This window comes from Sander lucioperca, chromosome 16 (assembly GCF_008315115.2).
Source record: "Sander lucioperca isolate FBNREF2018 chromosome 16, SLUC_FBN_1.2, whole genome shotgun sequence".
Classification (NCBI taxonomy): Eukaryota; Metazoa; Chordata; class Actinopteri; order Perciformes; family Percidae; genus Sander; species Sander lucioperca.
The window spans coordinates 4,422,008-4,447,637 of record NC_050188.1 but is presented as its reverse complement, the minus strand read 5'-3'; the positions used below and the strand labels follow the sequence as shown (position 1 = coordinate 4,447,637).

General features: G+C 41.0%; 1 protein-coding gene across 3 annotated transcripts in view; it reads left to right on the top strand.

The window, feature by feature from the left end:
- ctdp1 (CTD (carboxy-terminal domain, RNA polymerase II, polypeptide A) phosphatase, subunit 1) overlaps window positions 1-25,630 on the top strand; it is a 99,065-nt gene that overhangs the window by 26,148 nt on the left and 47,287 nt on the right. For all 3 annotated transcript variants that reach the window (XR_004102877.2, XM_031287128.2, XM_031287129.2), the window contains exons 10-11: window positions 481-711; window positions 4,578-4,731. Coding sequence is in view for 2 of the 3 variants with exons in the window: in XM_031287128.2 (XP_031142988.1) it covers window positions 481-711; window positions 4,578-4,731 (385 nt within the window). In the remaining variant the exon portion in view is untranslated. The remainder of the gene's footprint in view (window positions 1-480; window positions 712-4,577; window positions 4,732-25,630) is intronic.

Sequence of the window (25,630 nt, the reverse complement as noted above, 5' to 3'; positions counted from 1 at the left end):
CTATATAAATCAACTTACATAGCATACATAGTTGGGTATATCTCTCTCTCTCTCTCTCTCTCTCTCTCTCTCTCTCTCTCTCTCTCAATTTAAATTTTCCATTTCATTTTGCTTTATTGGCATGACAAAATCAATACATCTGTGTTTGTTGCCAAAGCGTAAGAACAAAAGTACATACAACAACAAGGAGTAAATCCATCCGATAAAATAATACAACTAAACAGTATAATTATGATATAATTGCAGATAAACAAATTATCTGCATGTCCCTCAAAAGGTATCTCTCTCTCTCTCTCCCCCGCGCCCCGTCGTTACGAAAAATATAAATGAATTGAATTTATTGAGCCAAGACCATCTCAAACCTAGCAGATGTGAACTGATAACTTAGAAACGAATACAGATATTGTGAACATATTAACCGCAATACATACAAATCTGAAGATAATTCCAAATCTGAGATCTTTTCTTGTCTTTTTGCAGGAGTAACAGTCCAGCAGCATTACCTGACATTCAGGGTTCCCTGCAGAAGCACATTTTCCACCCAGCTCCCATCCAGCCCAGACCTCAACCTGCACCCCCGGAGGTTCGGACCTACGACCCCGTCACAGGGAAGCTGATCCGCAGGGGCCCTCAGGCGCCTCGGCCCCCATCCTACCTCCAGGCGTCGGGGTCTATGATGCACTCTGATCACAGAGAGCAGTCTTGTCTCAGGTAGGAACAGATTTGGAGCAGTGCAATATAATGATGAAATATTGATATACAACTTCTTGTTGTGCAGCTGGCAAACGGCAGGAATTTCCTACATGCAAATTAGGGGTGGGCGATATGGCACCAAATAATATCACGATATTTAAGGGTATGCAGTATCTGCGATGAAGATATCCTTGATGATATACATTTACAGCAAGTATTTTGTCATATCGGTTATCGGCCTTCTTGATTACTAATAATTGGTATCGTATCAGCCCTGAAAAGAAATCTTATCTGTCAATGCTTACTTGCCATTGACAGAAATCGTAGGCATCCTCATAGACTGCAGCTAGAAAAACCTTGGGGGTAGTGCAGTACTATAGCATGTAAAAGTCATGTAAAAAAAGAGTTATATTATATATTAAGAGAGTTATGCTATTTGTGATTCTCTGATGAGTATTGGCTTATAACGGATCGCTTTTTCCCTTTCCTTTATTGTGTGCATATTTGTGTGCATGTAATAGGTTAACAAAGTCCACCCCAAAGGGACTTAACCATCTCCAACAGAAAACACTGTTCTCAAACTGCTCCAAACAGCTCTATTGTAGTCCAGTCTTTACTTCAGAGACAAACGTGGGTCACTTTGTAACACACGTTATAATGCTCGCCTAGCTGCTAGCGTGGCACTCCTTCATACTCTGCTTCTGACTGGCTAGTAGTCCTTACTTAGCTACTGCGCATGTGCTACTTCCAACAAAGATGGAACAGAAGTGAGATGTCTCACTCTGTAGCTAAAACAGAGAGCTCAACACACAGGGTGAAAAGAGGAGCTGCAGCAATGTGCAGTACAACACAAATATGGTGTTTTTTGAAAATTAAACCATGAAAAACCTATTCTGATATAACCTCTAAATACAATTATGAACCTGAAAATGAGCATAATATGAGCACTTTAAATGTATTGATTTGTCCTCTGGGCCTGATTTCCACTCCTCCCTCCTCTGTGAACTTAAACAGCTGTTGGTGTAGTGCTACACTACTTTATGAATTACTCTCAGTGGAGACATGCAGCGTCTTCAGCTATCATCTGAGGCACAATAACCCCCCCCACTACCCTTTTTATTGTATGGATAGTTTATAGCATTGGGTTTATCGTAGCTCCAAAACGAGCCTTCAAACTTGTGTTGTATGTTTTATTTGCATCTGCTCTCTGGGTCGTAAATAAGAGCATAATAAAATCCACCCTGCTTTATACTGTACTACTCAGGGAAAAACTCGTAGTGTGTCTCAATTTGGATACTGACATGTAGTGCCCTGCGTACACAATGTACTCACTTGTGTATTGCGTACATTTTGACAGGTTAGTGTTGTCTCAAATCGTGCACGGCCAAAAATGACTCTTCTTCTTGTTGTCTTCTTGTCGACGGCTTGTTTTCTCACTAACAGTGACAGTGGCAGTATAGCAGTACTCATTGAAGAAAAAAAAACCCACTTGTATAAATTACATTTGTATAGTTTGTAGCGACATATCGCAAAAAGAAAATATCGGTCGAAAACTGCAGTTTAAAATGTAACTTTCTGTTCTTTTTTGAGTGGTGCCTTTTTATATTCAATGTTCAATTTGTTCAATAAAGGAATTTTGGAAATGTTATTAAAAAAGTTCAACACGCAATCTGTTGTATTTCAGCAGACTACTGAAAGCAGAAGTAATGCAGAACTGAGTACACTTTAATATAGGTTTATTTATCGCAAGTAATATTGTTATTGCAATATTCAACGTCATCACATATCGCATATTTCCCTCGTATCGTGCAGCCCTACATGGGAAGTTAACATGATTACATGTGCATAATCACATGTAATTTCCCTTACAGGCGCTGTGACTCAAGCTGGACAGTCACGGTGGCTTCAAATGTTTTGAACTGAATATTCAACATATCTATGACAATTCTTTGTAATTAATAGTTACAAGCATAACATTCACCCACATAATTCATGGATTAGAGGCACTGTTGTTTCAGGGAGTTGCATAAACTTGGATTTAATCATCAAAGAACTTGTGTTCAATTAAGCACTGCCAAGAGGAAGTATGGAACCCTCCTCTTCCCACTTGCATAAGGTTTACATCTAACGAGCCCTTGTTATAGAGATACAGCCTTCACACTTCCCATTGTTGGTTTCCAGCATTAACTTTCGCTCGTTCACCCTGTGCTACACATCCGTAAATTGTCAGAAATGTGTCGATTATGTAGTTTTTGCAAATTCCCATGAAGACTATTGTAACACAAGTATGCATTTAAAAGTAGAACACACAAACAAGGTAGAAGTAGGGATCTCTTACCTCTTTATAGAACAATGTGAATACGTATTCATTTTCAGAGATACAATCACATTTATTGATTGACTCAGTTGATGACAGATTTGTCAGTTTATCCAATTTTATTTATTAATTGATGGGATAGATTAAGTAGCACAGAATGGACCCCCCCTCCCCCTTACAATTTCAGCAACATTTTGATATGATTTAAATATTTGCAGATACTAATGCTATTGATAGTGTAGATAGAGACAGTAGATATCACCACCCAGCTCACATAAAACAAAATCTGATATCTTAATTCTGTCTATTTAGCCAACTAGCTAGTTAGTCCATGTGTTTAGCTCCACTGGGGCAGTTTACATTCATAGGGCCCTATTTTAACGATCTAAGTACAATTAGGGAAACGGACAACTGTGTCGGTCTTAAACTGGCAAAGATACTTGTGTCGGGCTTTGCGCTGATGGGGCCCTCGGAGTTTTATAGGGGTGGGGTGAAAAATCGAAAATCATACGTATCGTGATTTTTTGCGACGATTTTTAAAACTGATTCTTTTCCCCTAGAATAAATTTTTTCTCAGCGGTACCGTATAAACAGAATTTTTTTTTTTTACATTTTGTTTTACCAATTATTCACCTAAATATTTTCTGTTTATACGGTACCGCTGACGGTGACTACATCATATCCGTTTCCAGCAAAACAAAGCGAGAGCTGAAAATGCTGGAAAACTAATGTTATGTACTACTTTAAAAATGAAATAAATGTCAGACTGACATGTGATGTGCATTCTTCTTAGAAAACAGTTTTTATAGAAAAGTCTCATGATATATTGTCTCTAGAAGTTTATTATTCAACTTAAGTTTTTGTTTAAAGTGCTCATATTATGCTTTTTTGGCTTTTTCCCTTTCCTTTATTGTGTTATTTATCTTTTTTGTGCATGTTATAGGTTTACAAAGTGAAAAAGCCCAAAGTCCACCCCAAAGGGACTTACCATCTCCAACAGAAAACACTGTTCACAAACTGCTCCACACAGCTCTGTTGTAGTCCAGCCTTTACTTCAGAGACAAACGTGGTAACTTTGTAACACACGTTATAATGCTCACCTAGCTGCTAGCATGGCATGCCCTCATACTCTGCTTCTGACTGGCTAGTAGTCCTTACCTAGCTACTGCGCATGTGCGACTCCCAACAAAGATGGAACAGAAGTGAGATGTCTCACTCTGTAGCTAAAACAGAGAGCTCAACACACAGGGTGAAAAGAGGAGATGCAGCAGTGTGCAGTACAACACAAATATGGTCTTTTTCTGAAAATTAAACCACATAAACCTGTTCTGATATAACTTCTAAATACAATTACGTACCTGAAAATGAGCATAATATGAACACTTTAAAGAAGGAAAAGAAAATCCCGGTACTATCGAATCACAATACTTCTAGAATCTCAATAAATGAAAATCGCAATACAAATCAAATCGGCACCCATGTATTGTGAAAGAATCGAATCGTAAACCACAGCGTATCGTCCCAGCCCTAGTGTTTTACACTGATTTGTCTGTTACTGTTATCACAGGGGAACTTCACAGAGTCAGCAAGACGACGCGGCGGGGTCCAGCCAAGACGACGAGCAGCCGGGGCCATCTCGTCGGAAACGGCAGCCGAGCATGTCAGAAAGTATGCCTCTGTACATGCTTTGCAAGGAGGATCTGGACAGCATGGACAGAGAGGTAAGTCATCCTGGTGTTGTTTTGCCCTCATAAAAAGGAAACCGCTCACACAGAGGAGGAGAAGGCATAGGCTTAGAAAAATATGATGTTACATGTCTGTTACATGTAGAGCAGAGGTGTCAACCATCCGGCCCGTGGGCCAGATCCGGCCTGCCAAAGGGTCCAATCAGGCCCACTGGATGACTTTGCAAAGTGTGAAAATTGCAGAGAAGTAATTCATTCCAATGCCAAATTTACCATCTCGGCAAATATCCAAGTTCTTTTTCCCTAAATCTGTAATCTGTAACTTGTAGAGTTTTTTCTCGGAATATTACACCTCTCTCCTGGGTCCGTAATATTATTTTTATTCCTACAGTGGCCTTAGAACAATGTCGTAGCAGAAGTAACTTGCATTTGCCAACATCAAGCTGAGAAGAAACTCTGTGGCAGATAAAAGTTTCAGATCTTTCTGGAGGTTTACTGGTCTGGCCCTCTTGAGATCAAATTAGGGTTATATGGCCCATGAACTTCAATGAGTTTGACACCCCTGATGTAGAGCCTTTGCCCACAGTGACGGAGATTACAAGGTGGTCTTCAAGAAAAACTGCGTGAGACCGGCACAAACTGTATATATGGTTCCCAAGGCATTTGAATACTCAGCAGTGACTCTTGCGTTGTTTTCCCAGGGTTACATTTCCATTGCAAACCTCACAGCAGGGTCTGCATTGGAGGGCCAAACTGTGCCAGTCCCCACAATCAAAGACGCTTTGTCGATGTCACCCTACGCATCTTGATTTTGCGGACGACTTGCTGTGTTTAGCTGAGTAGATTCGAAGCTCCTGTGCAAAGGAGTCCTTGTCGTTTGGACTTTCACTCCTACTTTCCTGTTCCTAACTTTACCTGACTAGAGCCTTCTGATTAGGGTTGGACAATATATCGATATTATATCAATATCGTGATATGAGACTGGATATCGTCGTAGATTTTGGATATCGTGATATGACAAGTAGTGTTGTCGTTCCTGGTTTTAATGGCTGCATCACAATAAAGTGATGTCATTTTTTTTTTTTTTCTTACCAGGCTGTTATATCTTTTCTATTATTTGCCTTTACCCACTTAGTCATTATATACACATTAATGATGATTATTTATCAAAAATCTCAATGTGTAAATATTTTTTTGTAAGCACCAATTGTCTACCCTACAATATCGCCGCAGTATCGATATCGAGGTAATTGGTCAACAATATCGTGATATTTGATTTTTTCCATATCGCCCAGCTCTAGTTGGACATTTGACCTTAACAATTCCGATTCCAATTCCGATTTTTCCTTTCAATTCCAGTTCTTATCAATTATCAGTTCTGATTCTTTGAGAGGTGGAGTTAAAACTGGGCACATGCTTATTTCACAGATAAGAGGACATTTAAAAAAAAATATTATTCAATGGTGATTTTCCAGTTTTACCAGACTTTTTCAATGTAAAATAAAGCCACACTTTAGAGCGCCACTTACTGCGCTCCATCGCTGCAACACAACAAGCGCCAGAAAGTACGGTGGCAGCTACGGAAACCAAAACTTGCACCTGTTAAATTTGGAACCGTTGACCAAATTCGAAACCAAACTTTCCAAACGATTCCATTAAAAAAGAATTCTTTCAGTTTCAATAGGGTCCACACACCGTCGGTGCTCAGGCCCTAAAAAAAACGATTGGGGATTAGTTGGGACCGATTCTCGATGCCCTATCCTACTTCTAATCTGCCCTCTTTGGCATTGCTGATGGAGCTGTATTTATTTAAAAACTTTTACTGCTTACTTACTCCAAAATAAATGTATTTTACTGGCAAACCACTGGAAGGCTTTTATTGGTAAGCAGTTGCATGGTATGTTGAAGGTTAGTGGCTGATCTACTTCAAAGGATTAAGAGTATGGATGTTTGTGTGGTCGGGCAGCGAGGACTTTCTCGTAAGGTTTTTGTGGCCTCGTTGTATTTTGTGCTGATGTTTCAGGTACTGCTGTACAGTTAATCGCAATTTTAATCCCGGGGGCAATATTTGTTAAAGTGACTATATGTAACTTTGAAATGTTTATGACCTGTAACAGCAAACTAAACTAACAGTGAAAAGAACGCTATTTTTATATCGTTTTTATTAATGCCTCTGCCCGGGTCCGATTTTTTTCCCCGCGAAGACGGTGCTACAAAGTACACATTCTGACGGGTCACAGATTTCGGTGTAACCGCCGGAAAAGCCTGTGTTAATGTATCCAGCCAGGTAAAAGGTAGCAGGATATTTTAATTGTATTTTAGAAGTTATCTGCTCTAGTTATGGCTGATCCTGGGGCAGGGCCATCATAGAGAAAAAAGGAAATTAAACGAAGAACAACTAAAAGCTAAAAGGAAGACAACAGGCGATAACGCGAGTCACACTCTGCCGGGCTATTACCAGATGGAGACCATTACGGGATTGTAAATGATTCAAAACCGACCTAGAATTGGCCCTCAGGTATGTAATATGTCTGTCATTCATAAATTAAATTTAGATTGCGTGATATGGTTGTACGTCAGTAGCCCACATTAAATTCAATTCAATTCAATTTTATTTATAGTATCAAATCATAACAAGAGTTATCTCGAGACACTTTACAGATAGAGTAGGTCTAGACCACACTCTATAAAGCCCCAACAATTCCAATAGTTCCCCCAAGAGCAAGCATTAGCAGTGGCTATTGCGACAGTGGCGAGGAAAAACTCCCTTTTAGGAAGAAACCTCGGCAGACCCAGACTCTTGGTGGGCGGTGTCTGACGGTTGGGGTTATGACGGTACAGGATGTAGCGTGGCACAGCAGAGCATGGGTGGACGCGGTGGACGCAGCAGGACGTAGCCGGGCATTGCAGGGAATCGCAGAGCGTAGCAGGGTGTAGCAGGTCCATAGCCACAGCTGCACCCAAGACCCAGGTCTTGGTGTCGCCCTAATCCGAGGCGATGTTCTGGGCGAAGAAGAAACATAAGGACTCTGGGGAGTAAACTCCCCAGAGCTAGGTGAGTAACAAGCACTTCTGAGACAGGATGTGCATAAAAGGAAACAAAAGAAAAGAGCGTGTCATAAGAAGGAACTTCCTCGGCAGTCTAGAATTATAACAGCATAACTAGGAGAGGCACTATATTATTGATTATACGATAGGTAAATCTGATGACTGTAAAGAGAAGCAGAGAAAAGCAGGGGTGCTGTGTCTGCAGCTATACACCCTGCCCCGCCGGTCTAGGCGTTCACTGCAACTCCTCACTCCCTAACTATAAGCTTTATCAAAGAGGAGAGTTTTCAGTTTAGTCTTAAATGTAGCGACGGTGTCTGCCCCCCGAACCCAGATTGGGAGCTGGTTCCACAGGAGAGGAGCCTGATAGCTGAAGGCTCTGCCTCCCATTCTACTTTTAGAGACTCTAGGAACCACAAGTAACTCTGCATTCTGGGAGCGTAGTGCTCTAGTGGGACAATAAGGTACTAAGAGGTCCTCAAGATATGAAGGAGCTTGACCATTTAGAGCTTTATAGGTCAGAAGAAGGATTTTAAATTCAATCCTGGATTTTACAGGAAGCCAATGGAGAGAAGCTAATACAGGAGAAATATGATCTCTTTTCTTAGTTCTTGTCAGAACACGCGCTGCAGCATTCTGGATCAGCTGGAGAGTCCTAACGGACTTATTTGAGCATCCTGATAATAAGGAATTACATTAGTCCAGCCTGGAAGTAACGAATGCATGGACTAGTTTTTCTGCATCGTTTTGAGATAGGATGTTCCTAATTTTAGCAATGTTACGAAGGTGAAAAAAGGCTGTTCTAGAGGTGTGTTTTAGATGGGCGTTAAAGGATAGATCCTGATCAAAAATAACTCCTAGATTTCTGACAGTAGTACTGGAGGCCAGGGCAATGCCATCCAGAGTAATTATATCTTCGGCTAATGAGGTTCGTAGGGGTTTGGAGCCCAGGACAATAACTTCGGTTTTGTTTGAGTTTAACATCAGGAAATTGTAGGCCATCCATGATTTTATATCTTTAATGCAAGCTTGAAGTTTAGCTAGCTGGCTGGTTTCGTCTGGCTTGATTGACAGATATAATTGGGTGTCATCCGCATAACAGTGAAAGTTAATTGAGTGTTTCCTAATAATATTGCCTAGAGGAAGCATATATAAGGAGAATAGAATTGGTCCAAGCACTGAGCCTTGAGGAACGCCATGGTTAATTTTAGCGTAATTGGAGGGTTTATTGTTAACATTAACAAATTGCGATCGATCAGAGAAGTAGGACTTAAACCAGTTTAGTGCGATTCCTTTAATGCCAACTAAATGTTCCAGTCTCTGTAAGAGGATGGTATGGTCAATAGTATTGAATGCAGCACTAAGATCTAATAAGACAAGTACGGAGACAAGTCCTTTGTCTGATGCAGTTAGAAGATAGTTAGTGATTTTCACCAGTGCCGTCTCTGTGCTATGATGCTTTCTAAATCCTGACTGAAAGTCCTCAAATAAGCTATTGCTATGTAGAAAATCACATAACTGATTAGCGACTACTTTCTCAAGGATCTTGGAGAGAAAGGGAAGGTTAGATATAGGTCTATAGTTGGCTAAGACCTCAGGATCGAGGGTGGGTTTTTTCAGTAGAGGTTTTATCACAGCTACTTTAAATGACTGCGGTACATAACCTGTCAATAAAGACATATTTATCATATCTAGCAATGAAGTGTTAACCATGGGTAGTGCTTCTTTAAGTAGCCTCGTTGGGATGGGGTCTAAGAGACAGGTAGAAGGCTTAGCTGAAGAGACCTTTAGCATTAATTGTTGGGGGTTTATAGGATAAAAGCAATCTAAGTATATGTCAGGTCTAGTCGTTCTTTCTAGCAGTCTTGTCAGTTAAAGGTGACCCATTAGAGGTTGGGGGAAAGAGGTGATGAATAGTATCTCTAATTGTTATAATTTTATCGTTAAAGAAACTCATGAAGTCATCACTACTCAGAGCTATAGGAATAGATGGCTCAATAGAGCTGTGGCTATCTGTCAGCCTGGCTACAGTGCTGAAAAGAAACATTGGGTTGTTCTTATTTTCTTCTATTAGTGATGAATAGTAGTCTGATCTGGCCTTTCTTAGGGTCTTCCTATAGGTTTTCAGACTGTCTTGCCAGTCTAAACGAGATTCTTCCAGTTTGGTGGAACGCCATTTACTTTCAAGTTTGCGCGAGATTTGCTTTAATTTACGAGTGTGGGAGTTATACCAAGGTGCTAGTTTCCTTTGCTTCATCGTCTTCTTTTTAAGGGGAGCAACAGAGTCTAAAGTCGTCCGTAGGCAGGCCGTAGCATCGTCTACGAAATGATCAATTTGAGAGGGACTAAAGTTTACATAAAGATCCTCTGTTATATTACGGCACGTTAATGAGTTTAGTGCTGTTGGAATATCTTCCTTAAATTTAGCTATAGCACTGTCAGATAGGCTTCTAGCGTAGAAGCTTTTATCTAATTTCGTATAATCGGGTAGTAAGAATTCGAAAGTTATTAAGAAGTGGTCTGATAATAAAGGATTTTGCGGGAATACTATTACGTCTTCAATTTTGATGCCATATGCCAGCACAAGGTCAAGGGTGTGGTTAAAACAGTGCGTGGCCTCGTGCACACTCTGACTGAAACCAATTGAATCTAGTAGTGAGTTGAAAGCAGTACTAAGGCTATTGCTGTCAACGTCCACATGGATATTAAAATCACCTACAATAAGTACTTTGTCTGATTTTAGGACTACACATGATAAAAACTCTGAGAATTCCGATAAAAATTCACAATATGGACCTGGTGCTCGGTAGACAACAACAAATATAATTGGCTGTACTGTTTTCCATGTTGGATGCTGAAGGTTAAGAACGAGATTTTCAAAAGAGTTATAATTTAGTTTAGGTTTAGGATTAATTAACAGGTTTGAGTCAAATATGGCTGCAACTCCCCCTCCTCGGCCTGAGCCTCTAGGAATTTGAGTATTAATATGAGTGGGAGGAGTGGCTTCATTTAGACTGACATAATCTTCATGGCCCAGCCATGTTTCAGTTAGACAGAATAGATCAATTTGATTATCGGATATCAATTCGTTTACTAGTATTGCTTTAGAAGACAGAGATCTGATATTTAGTAGACCGCATCTAATTTTCCTATCCTGTTCTATCATTGCAGTGGTAGTTGTAATTCCAATTAGGTTGTTAAGTATTGCCCCTTTTTTGGTTACCTGTGGCTGACGTGAACTGGATGCTAAATTGACTATGTTTGCAGTCAACTCCTTATTACTTAGGGGATTCAACACTTTGTATGGTCTATTGTTGATTATAACTGGAATAGTACTAGTATTACATGTTACCCTGCAGAAAACATTTTCAGATTCATTCACTTGTAAAGTGCCATTAGGATCAATACCTGGGGGGCATGAATCTGTGATATTTTCAACAGAATGTCAATACTTAACTTTCAGTGTGGTCGTTATGTTGTCAGATAGCAGCCTGGCTCCATGTCGGTTTGGGTGGAGACCATCATGTTTCAGCAGGCTGGGCCTCTCCCAGAACAAGTTGAAGTTGTCGACATAGGGAATGCCCAGGGAAGCGCAGTGGGGTTTCAGCCAGGTGTGGAGCCCGAACAGTCTGGACCATCTTTCAGCACCCTTTCTGTAGGTAGGTAGAGGCCCAGAAATGACGATCCGTTTTCCTGTGCCCATCAGGGTGGTGATGAGAGTGGTGAAGTCTTTTTGAAGTGCTGTCGACCGTCTCTCTCTGATGTCGTTTGTGCCCACATGCACGATGATGTTGTCGACCTTAGCGTGGCAGGCGAGGATGCTGGGAAGTTTGTGCTGGATGTCACGGACCTTGGCACCAGGGAAGCAGTAGACCTTGGACGGACCGCTAGGTGTAGGGGGAATGTAGAGGTCCCTGACCATGGAGCTTCCGATGACCAGCGTGGAAGTTGTTGGGTCTGAAGGGGGGCGCGCCGACTGTGTGGATGGGCCAGGATGAGCGCCGTGGGGACGTGGCAGAGAAGGGTTTCTGCAGAGCAGAGGGAACTCCTCATCGTTCATCAGAATGGTGTAGCGATTTTCTAGTTGTATAGGTTGGGCTGGGCCTGAGCGTTGTCCTGACCGCCTGCTGTGGTGCTTGCTTATACGCCATGGCTCAGGCTGGTGTGGAGTGGAGCTGGTCAGCAGAGCTGGCTTGGTTCTCGGCAGAAGCCGAGGAGAGACGACAGGGACAGAGGTTGTATTAGTGCGTGGTGGGGTGAGAGTAGTGCAGGGCAGAGTGGAATCAAAACATCCGACATTAGTGTGTGTGTGAGGGGAACTTCCAATGATAATGGTGTCAAGGAACTGTTCATTCACCTTGATCTGGTGGAGAGTCGCTATTCTGGCTTCAAGTTCCACTATCTTCTGGCTGAACAGGAGGCACGAGTCGCAGCCAGGTGTACAGCTGAGGGGGGGCATCGTGTTGCTTGCTAGTTTAGCTAGTAGCAACGTTGACGGAGGCCCTCTCCAAAACCGATCCCTCTTCACTTGCAGTTCACAAGTCAACACTTGCGGATGCTCCTGCTTGTGTTAGCAAGCTGTGGATACTCCGTTACTACTGCCAAAATATAGAAAAGAATTCCAAGGAGGCAAACATCCTAAGGGGTCCGCGTCACCTCCCCGCTAGCAGACAGGCTAACTAGCCGTTAGCACAACAAATAGCTAGACGTTGGTTAACGGAGCGGAGGAGAGTTTTACAAACAACGGAGAAACTGCGGCCAGACAGGTCCGGTTAATATACAGCTAGACGATGCAAAGAGTGACTGTATTTCACTGTAGAGGACTTAAATCGCAGGACGTTAAGCGTTAAGCAGTCTGCAGCTGCCGTTGTCTACAACAGGAAACAGGAAGTCAACCGGAAGTCATACGTACCTGAAGGAGCAGTAGTATTTGCTCGTGACAGAACTGGCGGAACTAAATGACATCCCCCTTCCATTTAGAGCGGACGTGTTATTCCTTTTACTCTGTTTGTGTTGGCCTTCTATTTTCTTTTCCATTGTCCCCCCTGCACTTGTGTAAAGCGTCCGTGGGTTTCATGAAATGCGCTATATTAATCTAATATAATAAAAAGTTATTATTACGTTGGTTGCTACAACAATCTCTTAATGCTTTTGGCTCGTTGCCGTACGCAACACATGAAATGCAAAGATGCATCTGTAACGTATTCTCTTATTGTAAATGAATGATTTTCTGTCTGAGCAAAACATTCATCACAACTTATATGACCTCCCGGTAACGCTAACTCCTTGAAATATTTTTCAATAAAAATGAGAGTAATGATACAAAAATTATCATTCCCTCCAATATCGTGAATCATATCGCAATCACATATTTTCTTCATATCGTGCAGCCCTAGTTTCAGGTTGACTGCCATCCTGTGCCTGTGTGCACTTTGCCGTGTGATCTTGTCAACTTTGAATGTTGCATCTTCCTTACTTTTCCGGCTTGCCACCTATTCTCATATTCAAATTCTTACATCAGTCTCCTTTTACATAATGTATTTTTTTTTTTGTTTGTTGCCATCCTTGGGAGGCAGGTGAAGTGATTACTAATGTCTGAGAGCTCTGCACCTCCCCCCTGGATAATACTCTTTAATGGAGTCTGAATTCTTCTAATGCTTCAGCGGGGACAAATGTGCAGAGTTGGATCCTTGAGATCTGTCAAGGGCCTCTCAGCGAGTGATTATTCTGAAGAAAGAGCTTTGTGGCTTGCTCACATGGGACATAAAGTAAAGTCACGTGTTGGTTAGTGTTGAAAAAAGAATCTCTTTTCAGGGTTCATCCGTTTTGAAAAAACCTGGAAAAGTTATGGAATTTGAAAAATGCAAATTCCAGGTGGAAAGGTTTTGGAAAGACCCAGAAAGTTTTGGAAAAGTCATGGATTTTTTTTTTAGCACAGCATATTAATAAATGTATTTCACGTCGTCCTAACCTCAACGTTCTATTCGGGGCTCAATATTACGAATCCCACTATGAACCACATAAATTGTCATTAATTTTATTGTTAAACCTCTCAGGGTAAACTTTAACACAGATTTTTATTCTTATTGTATAATGTCGACTGACATTTTCAGGAATACATAGTCATGGAAATTTGCCGAAAAGTCATGGTTAAAATGCGTATGAACCCTGTCTTTTTCATAATAATAACAATAATAATAATAATAATGGGACTATGTCAGTGGAAAGCTGCATTGGTTGGCACACATAGCTATCTAAAAAGTTAACACTATGCAATATTCTGTACTATTAACTATATATACAGTACTGTATACAGTATGATTTTAAATCTGATATAGGGCTGCACGATTAATCTAATCGCCATCGCGATGTCACTCTTTGTGATTACATAACCGCAACAAATGAGCGATTTTGAGTAAAGAAAAAGGTTTGCTGTGTGCGGGACACTCTAGTCTCTGTGTGTACTGCAGTCTCCCAACGTTGTAACCGCCTTCACTTTAAGCCCAAGACACACCGAGCCGATAATCGGCCGTTGGACAGTCTGGCAAGGTCAGTGACTCGAGTGTGTTCCGTGCCGTCGTCCGTCCGAGGGGCCGTCGGTCTTCATTTGACATGTATAATCGGCGGGGCGGGCACTGCCGGCAGTCTGACTCAAATGACCCATCTGATTGGTAGAGTGCTAACCCGGAAACGGGGAGCAGAATGAGCGTGACTAGAGTTTCTCAAAATCTGACGAAAATCTTTTAAACTGACCTTTGTCGATCTGAAATGAAAACAGATTCAGCAACTGCATGGCCTATTTCTCGCTTAAAATGTTTTCAGAAACACGTTTCGGTGAACTATTTTAGTACAATATGAGATCGTATTCTCAACAAGCCGCCATGACAGTCGGTCTTTCAATTTCCAGAGAAACCAGACCCACGTGACGCGTTTGTCCAATCAGCTGCCGGGTTTCATTTTTGGGCTACGCTAACTCTCCGACACTGCTCTCGGTCGCTCTTCCTCATTGCTTGACCAATCACTCACTGACTTCACTCAACAACGCACCCACGATTCTCGCTCTCACTTAAGGCTGTTTTATGCTTCTGCGTCGAATCGACGGCGTACTCCCGCAGACCCCTCTGCGTCGCCGCGAACCCCCTTCCGAGCCCTCGGCCGTAGCTGGACGTGCACCTCCAAAAATGTGTACAGTAACTTCGCGTCGAGGCGACGCAGACCGCAAGGACTGTGATTGGTCAACTCGTCCTGTGTGTTGATAGTCGGTGTTTCAAGCAGCCTACTGTAGCAACATGCTAGTGCATAAGCTCTGCAAATAAACTCAGACATATTTTGGTTACAATGACGGGGTTATCCGTTTGTAAAGTGTCTATATGTCAGTAACGTTTTGAAATTAGCACTTCGCCAGCAAGCAGTACTTAGTGGGCAGTTGTGCTAAAGTTTGCTTGCTAACATAACATAAACTGGCTGGCAGACACACAGACACAGGCGACACTGAACTTCGAAGCCACACACCCCCTAGCGTTGTGGCGGTGAAATGCACCGCGATGCAAAGCAATCCCCACGCAGAACTCCAAAAGGGTCACGACGCCGTAGGAGCGACGGCGTGGCTACGGCGTGGAGTTGACGCATAAAACGGCCTTTACGCTACCATCGTAACAACGACCACAAAACATATGACCAGTCAATCTGTTTAGGCAGTAGCGTTTGGTATGGTCACGCGAGTATCAGTGTAAAGGGGTTGCATGCAGACTTAGTATATTTTGTAACCTTATGACTAGTTACTATATTACATCCATCTTTGATGTCATTGTTTATAATTTCATGCAAAATGTATTATCAAAGAGGTTGACCTGGTATTATTTTAATAAAAAATTGTATTTTCTTATGTATTGTTTATTTCAATTGTACTGTTGAGCAAAACAAAGCTGTCTATTTTGAAAAGATTTTTTTTGTTATTTAATTTTGTAAAATATTAAGTTATTTAAAAAAAGTATTGCACCTGTTTTGTTTATGCATTTCTTTTTAGGCTTGTTTAAGTTGAGACATACACATTTCAAATTACATCGCAATCCCAGTATTGTAAATCGCAATATGACTTTTTCTGAAAATCGTGCAGCCCTACTATATATTAAGTACGGTATATGATTTTGATGATTATAGCCACCTTAAAGATGTACAAGTCATTTTTTTTTTTTATATTATAGCAACACCAACGAATCTTTTCTATCTTAAAATAATGTTTCCAAAATTGTTTCAGTGGTTCATCAACTCGTAACAGGGTGAACAGCACTTCTACATTCGCTTTGCGGCCCTCTATCGGCTAAAACCGCACTATGCAAGTTTGCCAGATCGGGTAGCGGATCTGTAGTTCGAATGAGACATAAGAATAATGCTAATGGTAACGGTAATGGACAATTCCACTTCCAACCTGTAGGGGGATCGAAGTGGAAAAGTGCTTTGGTGTTGCTTTAACAATGGATGAAATGACTGTGTGTAATGTGACTGGGGTACCGGAAGGATAGCCACACAGCTTATTTGTACTCATCTTATTTGTAACATTGTTACATAAGCAGTACACAACGTGTCTTAAACCAGCTTTCCTCACTCACTTACAGTGCCTAACTGTGTAGCTGCTTATTCTGGCTCTCTGATGGGTTACACTGTATGTCAGTCTACCTGTATCACCCAATACCTTGACAGGCAGGAAGAGGAGGGGAGACCGCAGCCTTATTATGAAGCCCACTGCTTTTCTTAAGCACGTCGACGGTGTTTGTGTAATTACTCTCACTGCGAGGGGGGGCACTCCAGCTTTAAACCTTTAGATTGAACACATCTTATAATTCATGCAAGGAAACAGTACTTTGAGTAGAAAATAATTGAATGATCTGGATGTCAGTGTGATTGGTCATGCCTTAAATGACAAACTTACTCCCCTTATCGGGATGCAAAACAGCCTGCCCCGGTTGTTAACTCAATTAAATTCTAAAGTAACTTTGTAGCTGCAGGCAACGGCTCAGTCTGAAAACTGCTATGCCATGCCTTACTGTAAATAGACTTTCCCCCACACACTCACGTGTATGTGTTTTGAAGGAAATGCATGGCTGCATCCATTATCCTCTAAAACATACAATACAATATTGCCGAATCCAACAGCTATTTAACATTTCTCTTTTCATTTTGTATCCATATCTCAAAGCTCTGAAGATGCTGTAGGATGAAATCGCTTTTTGGTGTTTGAGGATGAAGCTAAGACATACTACTACTATATATTGATTTTACATATATATGTTGACTTATAAATTAGAGAATATTCGTCTAGGCCGACCAGCTTTTGCAGACTGACTGACACCTCCTTTCAATCCTTTGCAATCCCTTTTTTTCAGTTTTGCTTGTGCGTTTTTGGTTTTGGAACCAGACAGAGGAGTTTAGTGAACAATAAATTGCTGACTTTAAGAAAATCGAATTAAAAGAAGAGTATTTCTTTCTGATAAATGCCACGAAAACGTGTCATGGAATTTGAACCCAATGATCTTCCCCTTTTCTCAGCTGGAGATGTAACAAGTCATCTATCCTAAAGGTAATTGTTCTTGGTGCTGCTCCATTTGGCCTTCATATACAGCAGCTACGGCAAAAGTAGGACATATTTTCAAAGATCACGTCTGTGTTTGTGCCTATTAGGAATCATGGTGACTGCAGCAGGAAGCAAGCTGGAAATTGTGATTCTATTATTAATCTGGAAATGGTACATTATGTCAGCGGTTGGGTCAGGCCCTTTGTATGATTGTGTCTGAGCTGGAAGGGTTAGATTGGTGGGACTGACAAATGTTCTGTCTGTCCCCTTTTATTTGATCATATGGTGGTATTTGAAAAGGAAAGAATGTGAACATGATTATTTGAATTAATGCAAATGTTGTCAACATTGTTGACCACATAGATAAATGTTATGTGTTCGGTTTTTCATCAGAGAGGATCTTGAGCAGATGTTAATGGATATGGATTTATAATGGATCCACGTGGATGGTCTCCACTTAAATGTGTGACGTGTACATTATAGAGACAAGCTCTATCTGCCCTCTCATCACTCGGTATAGAAATTGTCAAAACTACTGCATTATCATTCATCTCATCTCAAAACCACAAAGGTCTGCCCTTTTAGTGCTAAAGCACGGTGCTTTCATGTTTCTGTTAATCAATACTATTGTGGATTTAGACATTGCCATGGTAGCATGGATTTGGCATTCATTTTCAATTTTAATTAAAGCCCATCTCTTGCTATTGCCGCACCACGATGGTTGAAGATGTAGTTGGTTAATGAGGTGTAGAGTGCTCACACCGGCCATTGTTCCCCAAACACCAGCAGCACTTATTGTGCAAATGTGACATTTAGAATGCTTGGGTATTAAGCGATTGTAGTTCACCGGTGAGCGGAGAAGGTTTGATCATGTTTTGTCCGATCTGCTTGTTTTTGTTGCATAAAAAGGCACTGACCCCTCTGTTGGTTCAGGACAAGCTCATTTATTCATTTTGAAGGCTTAAACATACTTTCAGTGTTGTAATATATTCCAAATGAAAATGTTTTACACATTTTAAATGTATCCATTGTTTTGAGAGATCTTCATGGCCCTGAAAGTGAAACCTGAGCTTGACATGTACCTGCGTCTTTAAGACCCGACCTGAATGACTCCAACTGGTACCGACCAAAGACCAGAGGCTATAGGTTTACTTTATTTCATCTGTTACAAACAGTTGGCTCACCAGGCTCATGCTCTTTCTGTTTCCCCTTTTCCCAATGGCCTTTGCATGCCCACTGGCAACACATGGCATGCATGAACATTAACAAGTGCCACAATCAAAGAGAGAAAAAAAAATATTTATTGATAAATTACATTTTAAAATAGCCAAAACTGACCCAAGCCCAAAGCTTTACACCGCAAAGTTGGAAAATGTATATAATTATACATGTCTATAATTCGGTTGTGGTGTGATTATATTGTCGCAATGATTTGTCCTTATCAAAGTCAGAGAGTAAACAAAGTCTTTGGATACACTTTTATATTATTATTTAGTAAAGCTTTACTAAAACTGCACTGAAAATGCAAACCTACATCATATTTAAACTAAAATGCATTACACCAACGTCCATGTAAAGCCATAACAGCTAGATACGCAGATGACACCCAACTAATTCTCTCCTTTCCGGAGTCTGAAACTCAAATAGCAGCACGTATCTCGGCCTGTCTGACTGATATCTCTTCTTGGATGTCCACACACCATCAAAAAACGCAACCTTGACAAGACTGAGCTCCTTTTCCTTCCAGGGAAAAGGCTCTCCTACCCAGGACCTGACTATAACAATTGACAACTCTGTGGTAGTCCCCACCAAGACTGCTAGAAACCTGGGTGTGACACTTGACGACCAACTAACCTTCACTGCCAACATCGCTGCAACTACCCAATCGTGTAGATACATGCTGCATAACATCAGAAGGATACGTCCCCTTCTAACGCAGAAGGCGGCTCAGGTTCTGGTTCAGGCTCTAGTCATTTCACGTCTAGACTACTGCAACTCCCTGCTGATTGGCCTGCCTGCATGTGCCATCAGGCCCCTGCAGCTCATTCAGAACGCAGCAGCTCGACTTGTCTTCAACCTCCCCAAGTTCTCTCACACTACACCGCTCCTCCGCTCGCTTCACTGGTTACCAATTGCTGCCCGCATCGGCTTCAAGAGACTAGTACTTGCATACAGGGCCACGAACGGATCAGCCCCAGCATACATCCAGGACATGGTCAAACCCTGTACCCCAACCCGCCCGCTCCGCTCTGCATCAGCCAACCTGCTTGCTGTCCCCTCACAGCAAGGGAGAACTAATCACTCAACAAAATCCCGACTGTTTGCTGTCCTGGTTCCTAAATGGTGAAATGAGCTCCCTATTGACATCAGGATTGCCGAAAACCTGTGCATCTTCCGCCAAAGGCTAAAACACATCTCTTCCGACTACACCTCGGATAATGAAGGGGGGAAAAGAAAAAAATAAATAAATAAAATATATATATCTGTTGATGCTGCACTTTCATATGGCTCTTTGTAGCATTACCTATTTAAAGCAGATGTACTTGCACTTACTTCTTGTTGTCTGGAGTTTGTACCTTCAAGGTTGAACGCACTTAATTGTAAGTCACTGTGGATAAAAGCATCAGCTAAATGACATGTAATGTAGATATGGAAAATGCTGACATACATGGCAAACAATACTCTGCTACTAGCTTACAGCTGTGCTAGCTAACAATTAACTTGGGTTTATACTTAATTTGCAACAAAACAAAAACACAGCAATCATATTTTGCTTTAAGCCTCTAAAATATCATAATAATATAATGAAATACTCATGGGCAAATAGTGTCCAAGGCAACAACAACAAAGGTGATACATTTACACCGACTCATTAACACATACAAAATGACCAGGAGTGGGCAGTGTAGGACACACATTTCTGTCAAACACGTATGGAATGTGTACTAGACACTCTCCTGTTACTCTACTATTGATAAATTGATCACACAGACCGCTCGATAATGTCATGTTATTCATCACGCAATCTTGATGCTCATGTTAAATCACAGTATACCAAACAGAACCAGGTGAAAGTACTGCAAAATGCGCCACAAATCTTTAGGGTTGAGCAAGTTGAGTTTTTGTATGCATATTTTCAGTGTATAGATAAATAAAGACAAGTGGCTAAGCCTTTAGGGGCCTTTTATAAGCCGAAGCCTGTGTGTAATAGAACATGGGTCATAAATTTGGGATTTGGTGAGGATTTTCTGTCATAATTTGGAGGTAGTACTATTTACTTTACTTGTTCCAACACATTTAGTACTGTAGAAAGTTAAAGAAATGGACTCAAAGAAAGGGTAAATGCACTGTATTTCAAATGTCACCCCCCTTGGACTGCCTTAGCTAAAGGGCAGTCTTTGACGTTCTTAAACACTCTAGATCTTCAGGGCAAAGGGAAAGTCCCAGTCTTAATTGGCTGGAGCAAAGTACACATCTGAGGCAGGTAGACAGCCTTACATTTAAATGTCACCAGTGGTTAGATGCTGGTCAATTTACCTGGAGCAACATGCGCAGAGATGCCCTGCGAAGAATCACGGTACTGTACAAACTGGGTGACCTTTCTTTGAAATTGCTTATCCCTTGTTGGCTGTGTGATGAATGGGACTTGCTCAATTTTCTTTTATCTACTGCTTTCAGTTACACCATAACACGCCACATGGAATATCAGTCCTTACTAAGATTTTATTAGTCAGGGAAGGTTGCCCCATGTAGTAGTATGCACTGGGACTGTCAATTTTTCATTCGAGACAAATTATTGCATAATTAATTAAAATGTATTTGAATGCGACACATGCAGCCTAATCCTAAAATACATTTTAGAATTACCTTGAATGACAAGCTAACGTTACTATAAGGCAGCTGCATGTTATAAAGTTGGCACAGAGCCTTACCTTTATTTATTACTAATTTTTTCCATCCATGATTTTGAATTTAAGTTGCTGCCCCACATGGCTACTCAAATAGTCTGTCGTAATGATTATACTTGTCTCGCATTGCCATGGATTACCTTACTCCACAGCGCTGCGGAGGAGGGTCTGGCGAGTCCACACAGCATCCTGGGATGGGAGAAAATGTGCTCTGGTTTATTGGCATTTGTTAAAACCAATCACAATCATCTTGGGCGGCACTAAGAGTTGTACGGAGCAGCGGCGCCTCTGCAAAATAGCCTCGGGAAGGAACTTGTTTTGATGGAACGTGTACGTTCAGAAGTTGTTAGTCGTGCAACAGAAAACCCAGACTAAACAGATAGTCTAGCTAGCTGTCTGGATTTACCCTGCAGAGATCTGAGAAAAGGTTAACCATAGTCCTCACAAATCGACCGGAGTTTAAAAGGTCAGCACAAAGAAAGCCTAAATGAGTGAAATCCGGAGGAATTTCCGTCAGCAATCCGGGAAGTGGAACGTCGTGGATATATACTGTCAGCCCGGCTAACTAGTTTTCTCCATTTAGCGTTAAGGAACAGAACAATAGCCTAGTTTGCAGATGGGGCAACATGGCGTTGAATTGGACAGACATGCAAACAGTCTACTTAACCTTACCATACCTTAGCGATACAGAAGTTGAAATGCACAAGACACCTGATCACTGTGACGTAGACTAGAGACTCAGCCATACAGTCAGGAAACCAAAACAATAAAAGAGCAGATAGCTCCAGACTGTGGTGATTGTAGCCAATGGGTTGTAGCAACTCTTGCAGAAAAAAAACTGCCTTAATGAAAACTTCTTTTAGAAGTGAACCATGTAAGATAAACATCTGTACCTCTCTTCCCAGTTATATCAAAACGCCACACAGATACTCTTTCAGTTTGACCTCAGATGATCTATGATGAGTCTTATCCCTTACTTAAAAGACAACATTGCCTGGAGTGCCCTGCAGATCACCGGGTAGCAAAGCGCATAGCATTAAGGCTGAGTACTTACCGTGGCAGCCTGGGTCTCAGTCTGGCTCAGGGCCCTTTGCCGAATGTCTTCCCCTCTCTCTCCCCTTTCCTCTCTCTGTCACTATCTAAATAAAGCATAAAATGCCTAAAACATATCTAAAAAAAAGGCAACATTACCTTGGTAGGGGTAGTGGGTAAACGGTTTTCGTCACTGCCACCGGTGTTCTGCCACAACAGGGATCTTGCAATACTGTCATTACTGCAATAAACTGGTTTCAGTACGCACACGCACACAAACACACACACACACACACACACACACACACACACACACACACACACACACCGATTTTGGTTTTAGCACACAAACGAGGGATATCTACTTGCCACAGCTTACAGTTACGTCAGCAAGATAAAACATGAGAAGAAAAATGTTCTTTTCAAACTCTTTCTTCATGTGGGTAAAGATACAAAAGGTTATCTCAGCTTTCGGTTTCTTCAAAGATGTAATTCTCATTTTGGCTGGTATATATGTGTTGAATCACAAATGATGTGGTGCCTTTATTTCACTTTGAAATAATAAAACGACCGTAAACGTGAAAAAGAAATAGCCTTTTTGCCAAATATTCTTTATTGCTCAGATCCAGGTTGCTCTGTAACACAGTTCACTCACAACTCATAACAACAGCGTGGCTGTTACTACTAACTCTGAGAATTTATCATGTTACTTTTACTAATTAACCTACATTACTCCTCTCACACACATTCCTATTTTTAAATATTTGTTTCTTTCTTAAGATATGTTCCCTTACATTGCCAATATAGTGAAAAGAGGTAGAATTGTGTTTTAAATTGAGTATCCCTTTTAATCTTATCACATGGCTATAATATTAACACCACAAAAATTCTCCCTTCGTACTTGCTTTTAACTTGAGCACCAATGGACGTGTAGACACAAATCTAAAACCTATTGTAAACAGTGTTTAAGACGGCTCAGAAATATATTTTTTTTAGCAAACACAAAAATAAGACAACTAGACCACCAATCAGCAAGATGTATGGTGAATGTATAGATTTACCTGTAATTCTGCCGGTTCCTGCAAGAGTAATATCAGTGATAGTCAGGATAAAATGTTAGTTATATCACTGTAATTTCACATCTTTGCTTGTGATGTTTGCATATTAAAAAAGAAAAAAAACTACAATCTGCCATTGTCTGATTCAGTGTTAACAAAATCTGTCCAAAGTCAAATATTCATTCTCCTTTTAGCTCTATTTTGGTCTCCACCAACGCCTGAGGCAGATTAAACTTTACCTTGTGGGCCGTTTTTAATGTTGTTCCACTTCCGGGATTTTTCTCATTCTGACAAAAATTCGGGCGGATGTCTTTCTTTTCGGATGTCCGTTTTCTGATGTCCCGTTACCTTCCTCTTTCTTTGTGTTGTCATTTTAAACTCTGGTCGATTTATGAGGACTATATGAGACTATCTAATTCAATTCAATTTATCTGTCCAATCTGAGTTTTCTGTTGCACTACTAAAACGACCTTTGAACGTACACGTGTTCCACCAAAACATGTTCCTTCCCGAGGCTATTTTGCAGAGACACACTGCTCGGCGCTTAGCGCGGCCAAGACAATTTTGATTGGTTTACAGAAATGCCAAGAAACCAGAGCATGGTTTTCTCGCATCCCGGAATGCTGTGTGGACTAGCCAGACCTAACTCCGCCGCGCTGTGGAGGAAGGTCTGGCAATGCGAGACTACGTAGGTGATAATTCTGTATGTTGTATTTGTGCAAGCGGCTCCTTTCATGTTACAGTCATTTGACCCATTGTTCATACAATAGTATTGCCAAGGGCAGCATTATTACATAAGGGCGTCCAACTATACAAATGCAACGCAAAGAACAGTATAATTTCAGCAAGCACTCACTTGTTTCAGTGTTCAGACAGGGCTGTCTGCTCTCCATCTTGATTTGTTGTGTTGTCATAACTCCCCCAATGAACTATCTACTAAAAAGTAAAAAAAAAAAAATAGCCGTTCTGAAGAAAGGGACAATAGACCTTTTCATGGCAGACATTTTGACTTGTCATAGAAGGAAGAGCAAATGTGATACACATTTTGTAAATGATGGTTCAGTACCATTAAGTGTCCCATGGAGCTCAGCCAGATATATGGATTGTCTTCACTCTCCATTACTTATTCCCTGCCTGTAGGCTTCATGATTCAAGATATGTTAATAACTAAGATTATACTATTTGTTTTGTACATAGCAATCCAAAATCAAGCTCTTTTCCCCATTTCACTTTTAAACACATTTTTAGCAGTTGTAACGCAAGTCATCATATTTATAGAGCCCATTGTGAAATTAGCTTGATTTAAATGAACTGCCTTCATTTCTGTAGGACAGTGGATTTATCAACACCTGTTCTGGCTGAAAATGAAATGAGTTCCTGGTGAGGCTACATGATTGAATGAGTTGTGAATGATTATTATGCAGAGTAAGATGGAGATTTAGACACAGGTCAGTGTTGGTGTGACACCATAGGGGCCCTGGGAGACGAGGCTGATTAAGCCCAGGGATCGTAGGAGATATTGCGCATTCATCAGTCACATTGATCTCAGCTCTCCCTCTGCCTTTAAATATTGATCTCCCACATCCCTGGCGAGATATAATCTTTTGAAGTTACTGGGGAGGAAAAGCTTCTGCTTGATAGAGGACATTTTCTACATTATTATGTAGGGCTGCACCTAACAATTATTTTGATTGTCAATTACACTGTCGATTATTTTCTTGATTAATAATCAATTACTTGTTTGGTCTATAAAATGTCAGAAAAGGGTGTGAAAAATGTCTATCAGTGTTTGCCAAAGCCCAAGATGAAGATGTTCACTCTCATAAAGGAATGAAAAAAGAATTAGAAAATATTCACATTGAATAAGTTGTAAATAAATAAGTAATAAATAAATAAAACAAATAGTTGATTATCAAAATTGTTGATTAATTTAATAGTTGACAACTAATCGATTAATCTTTGCAGCTCTATTCTTAAGAAAGATAATCTAGTATCTCAGACTTCGGTTTTTTGTGTGCCCATGCAATCAGGCATAATAATTAGTTGTTTTTTTGTCCAAGCGGATGGTGTCCCAGGACCCTGCTACTGGAACCATTGGGTATATGAAAGCCTTTGGCTTCAGGCTTCAGCTTCAGTGTGACGAATCACAGCAGGCCCAACTGAGCTTCTACAGATATGCTTCTGATATGAGTGCTGCTGATCATCTTGTCATTCACAGCTCTGATAAAATGCTAGGGCTATGGAATTTAGAATAATGCAAGGGTCCATCCATCCATCCATCCATCTATCTTCAACCGCTTATCCGGGGTCGGGGTGGC